This window comes from Morone saxatilis, unplaced genomic scaffold (assembly GCF_004916995.1).
Source record: "Morone saxatilis isolate NCDOM2014 unplaced genomic scaffold, NCSU_SB_2.0 Contig20, whole genome shotgun sequence".
Taxonomy (NCBI): domain Eukaryota; kingdom Metazoa; phylum Chordata; class Actinopteri; family Moronidae; genus Morone; species Morone saxatilis.
The window spans coordinates 17,915,106-17,928,456 of NW_023339763.1; the positions used below are offsets into that span (position 1 = coordinate 17,915,106).

General features: G+C 40.2%; 1 protein-coding gene across 1 annotated transcript in view; it reads right to left on the reverse strand.

Moving 5' to 3' along the window:
- Positions 1-13,351, reverse strand: part of LOC118331831 (roundabout homolog 2-like) — a 74,128-nt gene that overhangs the window by 28,350 nt on the left and 32,427 nt on the right. Inside the window, exons 3-6 of the mRNA XM_035666911.1 lie at positions 3,076-3,233; positions 2,797-2,917; positions 2,513-2,651; positions 369-505 (exon numbers count right to left, since the gene is read on the reverse strand). Of these exons, the coding sequence (XP_035522804.1) occupies positions 369-505; positions 2,513-2,651; positions 2,797-2,917; positions 3,076-3,233 (555 nt within the window). The remainder of the gene's footprint in view (positions 1-368; positions 506-2,512; positions 2,652-2,796; positions 2,918-3,075; positions 3,234-13,351) is intronic.

Genomic DNA, 13,351 nt, shown 5'->3' on the forward strand with positions numbered 1-13,351 from the left:
TTTTTTTTTTTTTTTACAATATAAACCTTTAATATGAAATAGCTTCCTCTCATTGATATGGTGTAAATATGGAGTGAGTGGGCAGGGTTGGGAATGAGCCCCCCAGGAGAAGTCATAACAGTTCACTTAGAGCTGGTTAGATTGTTCATATCTGCAGCCTAGCTGGAGATCTGAAACAATCAACTACATCAGCCCGCTATATGAAAGAAAAGCTGAGGCCAGGCCCAGCCTTTCAGCAGGGGGGCAATAATGCTCGAGAAGTGGGCAATAAAGGACTGATTGTCCTGTGGCCTGCTTTGGGAGATACAAAAAATATCAGGGATGGGTTATGAGCTTTGCCATAAATGAGTCCACAAGCAGTTACCCACCTCTGATAGTCAGGTAGGCAGAGGCCTCCACTTTACCCACACGGTTCTCTGCTAGGCAAGTGAAAGTTCCCTGATCACTGACTAATGCTCTCTTTATCCTCAGCAGGAAGTCCTCTTTTTCATATCTGATGTCATACCTGGCAAGAAGGAGGAACAGTGACATCAAGTGAAATGACATCTCAGGTTGATTTCATAAAACGGGAAGATCAATAATAATTATATGCGTATTAAAATGTTCATTTTAACAAAGTAAATACAATCAACAAACAATGAAATTGAATCAAGGTTGTGTAAAACTTGTGTGATGCTTTAGATGGAAGCTTTTATAAAGGTTGTGTCATTTTTGATAGAATAAAGACAGACTTTCTAAGGCAATTAAGACTCCCTGCTGCACACTCTCTGCTACAGAGGCAGGAAAAGGGGAGCAATTATGCTGAGATGAAGGCATGGCAAAATGAAAGGTGCTTTCAGCTGGAACCCTAGCTGTTCCACTATTTCAATATTTATAAAGACGAGCCACCCACTGTGGTGTGGGCTATGCAGTATGCTATACTATGTATGTGTGTGTGGTGCTGTGGGGGGGGGGGTGGCAGCAAAAGGGAGGAGGGAGACAGAGACAGAGGGAGAGACAGACAAACAGTCTGAGAGTAAGGGAGTGGCACAGTCTGACAAACTGTATTTGATGAATGAGCCGAGCAGTAAGAAATGACTAATTCATAGATATGTTCCATGCATCAGTGTGCATCCACCAGTGCAGCATACTGTAAGGCAGCAGTGGTGCAGTTAGAGTGAGAGAAACGTCTCAGCGACCAGAGTTTAGATAAGCGCCTCAGAGGGGCAACAGACGGATAGAGTGGAGGAGCAAGGAGCTGGGCTCTCCCTCTCTGGGGTCCCTTTTGGCGTGAGAGATCCTGTGAAATTGTCTAGCCAGCCATACTGATTCAGATACGGGAGGCAAGTCAGGCAGAGAAATGGCACAAGGGGTGAGAAAAAGTCACATTTGAAATAGATGTTCCAAAGGGTGTGGGCAGAATATCGATGGGGGTTGCGGGGTCTGTCCAGAGTCTGGTGAGGACTCCATTCACAGCACATCTCTGACCCAGATACAGACTTCCCAGGAGGCTGACGGGTTTAGGAGAAGAATGAAAGAAGTGGAAGGAGGGAAGTGAGGCGAGGCAGGTCTGAAAGTAGGACATGTTTCTAGAGTCAAGGGGTGCTGAGGTAGAGGGCACAACTCAGGTAGGCAGACAGGCTGCCAGACAGGGAGACAGGCAGTTATTATATTCTGCCTCACAATATATTCTAACATGGTGACACACCAGAGAGGGAATCATTTAGTCTCATATGGCAGTAATGGCTTGTAACAGGTGTTAGTTAAACTAGCAGTAAATGTTTGTCTTTTTTTTCTTCCAAGCTGAATAATCAGTTTAACATAGTTTACGCGCTAGGTTCTGAGACATAGGCTCTATATTTTATATATTTATTTATAAGTTTATCTGTTTAGTTAATACCCTTGAATTTGATTTACATGATGCTTGATTTTATTGATAGCAATTCTAGTAGAAATTGAACACATATCCGAGAACATAATCTATAATTAGTTTTAGCTGTCAAATTTCCATCTATCAAAAGCAGGGGAGCAGTTCAGAACCGTGAATAAACCAGTCAAACAGATTGTAGAACTATATGGAAATGCACCGCCTCAGATTCCTGAAACATCAAATATAAGGAATGCTTAAACCTACCAAAGGAATTAAAAGGTTTTGATGGATGGCCAGATTGTATAATGAGACATGCTGTAATTAAGAGTATAAAGCGTTGAGCAGTAACTATTAAGACCCACATGACAGGCTGATAATGACTTTAAAAATAAGTGTTCAGATGGGATTGCAATGCAATTAATATGTGCTTATGATGTGGGTCTACATGGGTGAACAAAACCACAGGAACACCTTACAGCATGATGCATGCAGTACAACAGCATCACAAACTACCAACAACCATTAGCTGTGCTTCAGCATCTACTCATTATGGCTTTTATTAATATAATATATATATATATATATAATTAATATACATTCAAAAGCTTTATATATGCACACACAGACATAGGCAGTGTATACACCTTCACACACAACCCTCACCTGCCACGGGTAATATCCACGTCCTCCTTTTTCCAACGCAGTGTAGGCTGTGGGTCACCATGGACCTGACACCTGAACTCCACACTCTCGTCAACTAAGACCACCTGGTTCACAGGCCGTTGCACAAACACTGGTCTTTCTGGATGTGGGCAGTACACATAACAGATGCTAAATATACTTTTGACAGAGTGACAAATACTGTATGTGCAGTAAATACCAGAGGAAAAAAAGTCATGCTTTATTTCTTTTTGAGCCAGGCAAAGAATGTATGTGAGACTACTCACCAAATACTGAGAGCTGAGCTTTTTCACTTTCTCTCTCCCCAACCATGTTGGCCGCCACACACACATATGTCCCCGCATCAGTCTTCTTGGTATTTGAGATGGTCAGCTTTCCTCCACGAACCTGACAAAAAATGCAATTACCAATTAAATGGGCCAGTTCAATACAAAGTGCTTTCCATTGTAACAGTTTCAGAAGTGTGAATAGGTGAATCACTGACTATGTGATTCAGAGTAAAAGGGTCATGTAAAAGGCACAGTGCTCCCTGGGGAGTAACCCACCGTGATCCTGTCATCTTTGAGGTCAAGACGAGCTTCTGCTTTCCTCCAGAAGGTGGTGGGTTCAGGATGCCCACGTGGAGGCTGACACTCAAGACTGGCACTCTCCCCAACTGCCACCACCACATCCTGTGGATTCTGTCTGAAGTCATCGCGCAACACTACGAGACAAAATAAAGGCAGCAGGGGTTGTTACTCGGTCTGTAACAGTGGCTCATTCAGTTGATTAGTTTGAAGTTTCATCAGATTCCATTATGTGAACCAGAAAGTCGCTCTGAGACTGAACTGTCTGGGGATTACTGACCTCTACCACCTTTTTCTAATCTGACAGTCCAAAGACAATTCTATCAAAACTGCCTCACAGGACCCTCAGCAATCTCTTGGTCTTTAATAATACAGCTGTCCCCCCGAGGGTGTATGGGCTCCTTTTTGATCTCACTAGCTAAATGTAAGAGTGTGTAAAGCCAGGTAGGATTAACAGTACAATATACATAGGAAAGACAGCTAAGAAGAGCAAGAAACATGAAAGGCAGGTAAAACAACACACAAAGGGAGGTCTCAAACAATAAGTGAAAGATCATCCATTAAAATAAAAAATAAAAAACAATACATTTCTACAGCCCTATAGTGGCTTCTTAACACACATTTCCTCACCCAGTGAAAGTGTTGGATTGAAGAAATATCTACTGATACTGTCCTTAAGTCAATGACACACATTAAAACACAGTACAGTATAGGAAAGAGAGAACCTATACTCAGTATGTGTTTCTGAGTTTTATGGTAAGAATATTACTGTTTGCTATTCGCCTAATAATGCTAAAAATTGATTTTATAGTTATGAATGATATTGCATGAGCCATAAAAGTGAAGAACATTGCATATAATATCTGCTATGGTAAAAACGATGTTGCTTATTATTAAAACTAATAAAAAGCTACAGTCTAGACTACAGTATGGGCTTTACAGTACTGTGGGCTTTTAATGAATTCAAACATTCACTGGACATCTGCAAAATTAAAGGTCGATCGTGGTCAGTGAGCTGTGAAATTCACTATATTTTCAGAGATGTTATTTTGATGTATGAAATATACCAGTTCGGCTGAGACCTTTTTTTATTTTTATGAAACCTTGGTTAAAACAGCAGTTTGAAGATAGGCCTGTACTTTGTAGCAGACACAGGGTCAGACCTTGGTTACTTGAAAAGAGGCTGCACCACTGCATGTACAAATTGGAAGAGAAAGTCCCAGTGACCATGGATATTGACTGAATCAAATACTCCTTTATGAAGCCTTATAAAATGACTGGGGAATAGGTGCAAGGTCTCATTTAGGACCAGAGGAAAAATGGTTTCAAAATATCTCATTAACAGCAGCAAACGTCACTGAGATGTTCTTGTTAGAGGGTTATAATGTTTCTGTAGTGTAATAGTATTCTAATACTTCCGTACTTTTCTTGACATGAATCAATAATGTAGCCAGAAGAGGGACTCTAATTCTTAAAAAAAAACATCCTGGAATTATGACAGCTACTTGAAATACGGATGGTGAAATATGCCAAAATTGCTTTTTTTATCTTGAACATACACACCTTGAGTTCATTAGAATTCCTTTTTTCCCTGCATTCTTACACTGTTCGACAAACATTTTTAATTTATCCATGGCAGGGATGTCTGTACTTGATTTTGTGTGTTCAAAAGAGCGAGAATGTCAAGAATTGTCAAGCAATGCCTGTAAAAGCCATACTTGTGCATTTTGAACAGAGGCATGAGCTAGCTGCTGCTAAGTTAAAAGGTTACAGCTTCAAAACTTCCTCACTCTGTCACAACTGTTATCCCGAATATCAATTCAAAAGCTACGTAGCTACAGGAATGACTGTACTGTAAGCCATCACTGGAATTATGGTTAAAAATAGAGATCATGATTTAGATCCTGCAATGAGTTGTGGCCGCTTTGCATTAATACATTATGACATGTTGTTTTTGTGAAAAGCCTTACTGTAGGCCACATTTACATAATAAAGTGCCTTGTGTGACAACAATCATGACAAATATGTGAAAATAAAAGAATGCTGTTGTAAAGAATTCCAATTAAGATTTGTTTGAGAATTACTAGCTTGTTATTTATGATTTCAGGTATAATGAATGACTAATTAGTTAAAAAACAGTTAACACCTTATTATAATACATGCTGTATTTAGATAACATCAGCTAAGTTATCATACCATACCATATCCTCTTTTCAATTACCCCATTCATATACACAGCTAATAAAATGGCTACCAGTTTTCTGACTGTTTTTCCAAGAAATGCCTAATGTGAATCAAATGCACAACTAAAACTAAATGATAGTTTGTAAAACTCAAAGCAGCATAGAATTTAGAAAAAAGCTGGCTTGGTGTTCAGTTTGCTTTTCATCCTCATTACAGCCATAAGCTGTTCTGCTGATATACTGTAGCATTAATTCCAAGTCCCAGAGGACACCTCTAGTGAGAAAGAAAATCAGGAAGGAGCCAAAGGCCCTTTGGCCCAGCTGTCAATCACACCCAGTCTTGTGCTGGGGTACATGAGCCTCAGTTGCAGGGACTACTTTGGTGCCAACATATGGCTGGCTGGCTGTCACATGGTACTATATGCTTAGCGACCCATTCCATAGACAAAACACTCCGCTCATCCAGTCACACAACTACCTTCCTGTTCCTGAGTTGTCACATTAACGATGCTCTGTAAAAGCAAAGCTTGTCTCAAGAGACCGCAAAGCCCAGACACACACAGGAAAACTGTAAAATACAAGACACAAAAAGTAAGACAGAGGACAGGTATTATGTTAAATTAAATGGTGCTGGTAGTTTAACTGAACAATAGAGTTTTTCTACAGTATCTTTGACACTAATCGAAAAACCCTGTGCTAACAAAAGAGATAAATAATAACATGTTGTCCACTACAGGTACTAATTAGAGTGACCAAGGTCTCAGATATTTACACAATTTAAAAATCCCCAGATTCTTCTCTTATACGTATTACTTATTGTCTCAAATTCAGGGATCCTTCCAAATTGCACATCACCCTGAAATTACCATAAAAAAATAAGGTTTTCATTTGTTTTATGATTGATGGTGTACATAATAAATCATGTCTAAATAAATGGGAAGTGAATAACTTATTGTATACAATCTCTTGGTAATAGGCTACTGCAAATTTGAAAGGGTATGGGGGTGGGGGTCCTTGTCCAAATACATAAATACTGTAGGTTCCGTGCTTGTGATTTATTCAATTCTGGCAGTATGCATTACCTGAATGACAGCTATCCCACAAACCCCAAACAGGGCTGTGGGTGTCCCCCTTCCTTCGCCCTGTTCTCAGTGAGAGGTCTCTGCATGTTTCGGTAGGTGCTGTTCATGAAGGCATGTAAGGTGTGGGGTGTGGGGTGGTTCTAATCTACTGGCCTCAAATGTGGAGCCCCTGTGGAGGCAGCACCCATGTGTAGTCTGTTGTCGGGTGGTAATTATTTCAGATGGCAGGAACGCCACCACTGCCTAATGCTGTCTGATTGAGTATTGCTCAATTATTCAAACAAGCCATTCAGGGGACTCACTCGTTCACCGGTTTCATTTATCAAATCAGAAGGAGAATGATTTGTAAATGGGCTTCATTTCATGGCACAATGGGTGGTAAAAATATGTGACAAGGTGGAAGTATCTGAATACAAATAACTATAGAAGGATTCATTATATGATTAACAGGAGAAGTGGGGTTGTGTTGTAAAATTTTAGCTATTCCATCTGAGCTTCCTAAATTCTTGAGACCCTCTTCAGCTACAGCAGCACTCTATAACTGAATTTCATTTCACTATTTCACCATGACATCAAATCCATGAAGATCCCACTTGAGATCTTGATGCGTGTTGCTCAGCTTGCAAGCTCCCCAAATGATTCAGTACGAGAATATTAACTCCATTTGGTTCCAAATGCCTGTATTTAGAGCTGCCTGTTTTTCCCCAGTACAGTAGATGATGTTTCAAAACACTGCAGTACATTTAACAGACAATGCACTTAATATATCCATTAAGCTTGCATGCATTTACTGCAGTGTGTCTCTTCAAGGATGCAAGTCAGTGTTGCTGAGTGTTATAATATTAAACTGCCATAACAAGTAAAAATCAAGTAAAAATGCTTTGTGTTATGTTTGTACTTTAGTCCCCCCGGTGTGACTGACGAATGGCAATGTTGGCTCGTCTGTCAGTTGGCTTGTGGTTTCATAACTTTGGGCAGAGTATAATGAGTTTCCATGAAATTTGGTGCAGACTTTGATTGTCATGCCGGGACCTCTACCTCTCCTTCAGTCCCTGTCACCCACAACATATTTGTTTTAAGACAAGCTCGTAGCATGGCTCTAGTGGTTGTCAGTGTCAAAGTCACCACTTTGGTCCAGACCATATATCTCTACAGCTATTCACGGTCCCTCGAGGGGGAATCTTACTGACTTCGGTCATCTCGTAATTTTTCCTCTATATTGCCACCATGAGGTGTAAATGTTTTGTTTTGTTTGTCTCGACAATTATTGAATGGATTGTCATGACATTTAGTACACACATTCACTAGAGTAATATTAAGGGTAATGTAACCAAAAATACAAAAATGGAAAAGGAGTCATTTTTCCCAGTGTATCCATGTATGTTCATGCATCTGTGAAAGAAACAGGAAAGAGAGAGTAAGATGCAAGCTCTGATACAATTAAGGAGTTGCATTTTCTAATCATTTTTGACCTATTAATTTAGCACTAATTGAGTCAGTTTAGAACATTAATGAATTGAAAAAGACATTCATTCATTTCCTAATACAAAATGGTAAGTAAACAAGTTGTGACAGACAGATGGCGATGGGTGACAAAATTACAACCCAATTAACTCATGCGTATTTTTGTTTATTTTGTAGTGATCTGCTTGTTTTCTTATGCATGCTTGTGTGTGCCGGTGTGCATGTGTGTGCTTGTGCATGCAGGCTGCTGGTCCACCGGGGAATATATAACCTCACACCTTACAACCCCTCCCCAAAAGAAAATTGTTGTGGTAGTACTGTATAGCAATACTGCAGAGGCAAAAAGAAACAGAATTGTTTATGAGTAGAGAGGAAAGATGAAGACACTAACACCTTGTGAGTTGCTACGTGTAACAGATGGCTGTATTTCCATACGGGAATCACAGATGAGTGCTGTGATGTGGTGCATGCGGATGTGGTGCATGCGGATGTGCTGCATGCGGCTCGTCACATAGCAGGTTTAAACAGCAATCAGGTGGTGTTTTTTTATAGAAATTGTTAAATAGAACCTCTGTTTCTACATACTGAATGTGCCTGAGCCTAAATTTTAGGCATTGTGATGCTAAAATAGCCATAACGCTGTTGTAAAGGTTTATACAGTACGTGATACAGTGTCAGAAGATGCATTACAACAGCTAAGTCATTTCTTATGACAGTGGTCTGCTAAATTGTGGTTTGGAGTTTGCTGAAGATTCTTTTTGAACAGGATAGCCCGTAGGGGTGTGTCACTTTTTCAACGGCAGTCAAGGATGTCCTACATCTGTCACATGCATAAAACGCACACTGACGCATGCACACATACACACACAAGCGTAAACAAAAAAACAGCTGCCCTGTTCTTATATCACAAACTTTGCTGATGACCACAACAGATCATTGCTGTTCAAGTGGCAGACACAGAAACCGAGACAGATATGCCGACACACACACGGGGGGTGGGGGGAGGAAAAATCTAGAGTGGAGAGGGCTATTTGCATTGGGGATTTTTTTTTTGAATAAATAAACAACTTAACATGTCTGTGCCCTAAAAAAGTCATCAGCAATCAGTCAGGACTACGATCAGCAGGGAGATGAGGAGCGTTTACACAATGTCCCCCGAGGCTATGAGCCAAGCACAGGCGTGCATTACCTATTATAATTCTACCCTTACAACAGCAGGACACAGCATGAGTAAATCAAGGCCCACTTTCACAGACACAATATGGTACCCTGCATATAGAAAACATTTCAACTGATACTTGGAGAAAAACATTAGGACACAAAATAAAAATCAGCACTGGCTTGGATTGAGGGGTGCACAGTGATTTAAGCCTCATTATCATTGGTTGTATGGTATGTTTTCCACCTCTAATTTTGGATTAGCCACTACTTGAGTGTGCATGTGTGGGTGAAAATTCATAACAGCGATTGGTACAGCATTAAGACCAAATATGACCCAAGTTCATTTCCATTTTTGAAACCTGACATGAAGTTTAATCTCAAAGGCAGGGTTAGATCAGGAGCTACGTGGTTACCGAAGTCAGCAGTCTCCAAAATTATAAGCAGGCAGCAAGAAAAACCTAGCACCGCTTCACTTTTCTTTTTTGGCATCATTAGTGTCGAGTCCAATTAGCGTCAATATGAAGGTTGGAAATAGATGCACGGTGAAAAGTGAGCGCGCCTGTGGCAACACAAAATTTAGCAGAGTTTTAGATGCAATTTAGTTTCTATAAACTGGGGATGACTATAGCTAACAGAGGCAGACTTTAATGGTGACTGCTGTTATTTCCGTCTGTTTCCTTTAGAATGATTCTTCGTAGGCTTTGTCTTAAACATAGAAATGGGTTTTACTTTTTTCCCTTTCAGCCAAATGTGTACCACACACAACTGTGCAATCCATTTTAGCCATATATTTATTCATAACTTCTCTTTTTATGAGATATTTTAATATGAATTTACACTTTGCGACTAAAACATATTTGTTATGCATTCTTTGGCCTTTGAGTTAGGAGCCAGTCAGCCACCGTGAAGGGTTAACAATAAACGCCCCAACCATTGTCATGTTTAATTAACCTCCATTCTCCTGTCATGTAATGTAAATTGAAGTTGTGGATGGTATAGAGAAGGATAGTTCTCCCTTCCCCCATTCTTCATTCCCTCATCTCTCACTTGCCATGCCTCTAGTTACAGTAACAGCATTCCCTCAGACCACATTTCCACATCTATAATTAATTACTCCTGTCTCCATGCATTTCTTCACTATAACACATTCCTCTATCTCTCAGACTAACCTATGTAAATCTTCTCCAGCCTGCTCCCCACACTATCTCATCTACTTACACCTGTAAATCCGGATGCACATTTGTGTGCATGGCATTATGCAAAAATTTGTGCATGACCTTAGTTCAAGATTTTGCATTTAAGGATGCTGAATCCCTCCTCATTAATTGTAATGTTCTGTCTTACTATCTTCTTGAGTATTTAAAGAAACCTTTCTCAAATCTCATCAGGCTGGGAGGCACAGATGACCCATGCTCATAAACCTGGGAACTGTTCTGCCTCATATTGGAGGAATATGAAGAGTAGGGAGAGAAACAATGGAAGAAAGCAAAATACAGAAAAAGACCATGACATTCTTTCTCAAAAACCATGGATATCATAGACCCTTACAGCAATATTGTGGAGATGTACAACATGAGCTGGAAAATGAGTCAGGGATCAGAATCTAGCCTTTTATCCGCCTTGTTTCACTAAAGCAGCGGTCACCCAGGGAGAGAAAGCTTTTCCTACGTGCATTTGTCTTCTCTAACTGAAATTATACACGCTGCTGTGTTTCACAGTCATCATCGCCGTCATCATCACAATGGAATAAACTAGATAAACAAAAGCTAAATGTGTTCTCTTGCAGACCTTTAAAGGTTAAAAAAAGGCTTAATCCGTTTTTCTGCACCTTTCCTGTAATTCTAGCAACCACTTTTGTTCTGCCCTCTATGTCCTTAAGTGATGATGAATGGGAAAACTGTGCTGTATATACACTATAGTATGCTATATCATATTTCCCTATTGGCTTGAGTTTTAAGGGATCTAATGGAAGGAAGTGATGTTCGAGAGAGCAAGAAGCGTAATCTGTGCATCTACACCATCCAGCATGATCAAACACATCTCATGATGGCCACCAGAGATGGTGGTACTAAGCTGTGTTTACCACAACATCCTGGCTATATCCTTCTTTGCATGGGTACATACAGATGGGCCACAATATGTGCATGTTTGGATAGTATATAGATATGTATGAATGCATTTGAAAAAAGGCTTGGGGCTATGAAGCAGAGCACTGCACCCCCACTACTGTTGGCATTCGGCACAAAAGAAAACGAATTAATATGTTAATGTCATGCTACCACATTAACTGATAAAATATGGTATGCTCTGTTGCTTTGATTGCACTGATTTGACCTTTGATCTCTAAATGAGTAAATGAACTGAAATGATCAAATATCACTGTAGTACACAAGGTTCATGTGACCTGGAGGTAAATCACCCACCACCCTGCACCCATCCACCTATAGGACACAGGTTACACACAGGATTGCCATCAGCTGGTATCAGGAAGGGTCAAAATAACATCTGAATGATACTGAATTTTTAAGGCTATATAGTAGATGAAGAAAAAAAAAGATATATTTGCCAATGTTAATTTTAAACATAAACATTTTGATCCCTTACATTTAGTTTTTACCATAGGCTGTATAATAAATTGTGGACAGAGCTTCCAGGTCCAATGTGAAAGTGCCTTAAACCTGCATTCTTTCTAATGGTCAGCAGGAGGCAACTCCATTAGTTTCAAAAATAAGTCTGATAACTGTAAATGTAAGCTTATGAGAAAATGACCCTACTTCTCACTTTATTGAGAAGAACTAAACACTTTCCTACTGAGTTTATATCTCAATCAATCTTCTGTCTTCTTCCATACAGCATTAGGTTCACTTAGAAAATGATGGTTCCATTTACAGTAAAATATAATAGTAGTAATAGTAATAATAGATGACAAAGCAGGGTCTGCTTTAGGACGTGGTTATCTTGTGATTGACAAGTTGCTACCAAGGCGTGTCTTCGGGTTCTCAGTGAGCCTGTTTACACCTGATATTAACATGCGTCTTGTGTTATCCTATCACAAGTGGGCAGCTTTAAGTACGTCAGTTTACACATGGCATCAGAATGTTTCTCTACATGCGTCGCGAGTGACCACTTGTGATCGGATCTTCTATAGGGCTGTACCTTTCTCAAAAATGTTGTCAGTAGGCCATTATTATAGTCCTTTTTTCAGTTCAGCAACACATTAGCTTGTCTCTTTTTCCTGCGCTGTCAGCAGCCCTAGAGGAAAGACGTAGCTGCTCGTAACTATGAGCAGGACACACACTTTCGCTTTTTCGTGGAAATTTTACATTTTCACATCACAGATGACGAAGAAAGGCATTAGTGCCAGAGAAAGTAAAAATGTGCATCCTGCTCCCACCGTGAAGCCTCTCTTCTGTCGAGGGCCGCTGACAGGTTGTCAGTTGAGTAGGCAATCATTGTATGTCGTTCAGGATGCATTAGCATTTACACTACAGAAGATATGTGGTTAAATCCCAGAACACCTCGATGATCGGATCACAATGAGACTCAACAGTCATTTACACTTGTGTGTTTAGAACTGTCCACTTGTGACTGGATCACCCAAGACACATTCTAACACCAGACGATCTGTAATACGAGCATGTTTGTGACCAGGCCGCAATTTTTTCCTGCTTGAAAACGGACAAGCCAAAACCGAAAGCTTGCAAGTATGCAGACCGTGTGGATCTGCATCCTCCCCAGTTCCGATGCTTCTCGTCCATTGAGTTTGGTTTTAAATTATTTAAAAAAAAAAAGCTTTGTCAGGGCTCTCTAGTGGACAAACTATGTAACAACAGCAGACAAAAATTCATTCAGTCATTTCTGTTGGTTGCCATATATCCAAGAGCTAAAGATTGGTATTCTATGTTGCTGACGTATTGGTGGGGTCCTAGTTAAGCATTTAAAAGCATAAAAAGAAAAAAGGGTTTCAGGTATATGACTCAGTAACCCTAAGCTCCTCCCATCTCAACCACAGCCCCCATCACCAGTGCTCTGCTGAGCAGCTTAGAAGATTATTCACCCCAAATCTCTGTTAATCACATCCATGCACACCCCCTGGCGAACCAAAGGCCACCCAGCACAGATCCTGTACATACTGTATAGTGAGCAGCTGTTGGTGGCTGCCACTGACCTGCTGCTCTCCAACACCTTCTCACAATCTCTTTCTATCTCTTCCATCACATAAAGTGTCTAAGCAGATTTAAATGCACTATCTATAAAAAAAAAAGACTTTGGTGCCACTTCAGAAAATGGCATACATTTTTTATACATGACATTTCCATATATGACAGATAGGTATGGAAAATCAGTCCAATCTTGCAATGATCG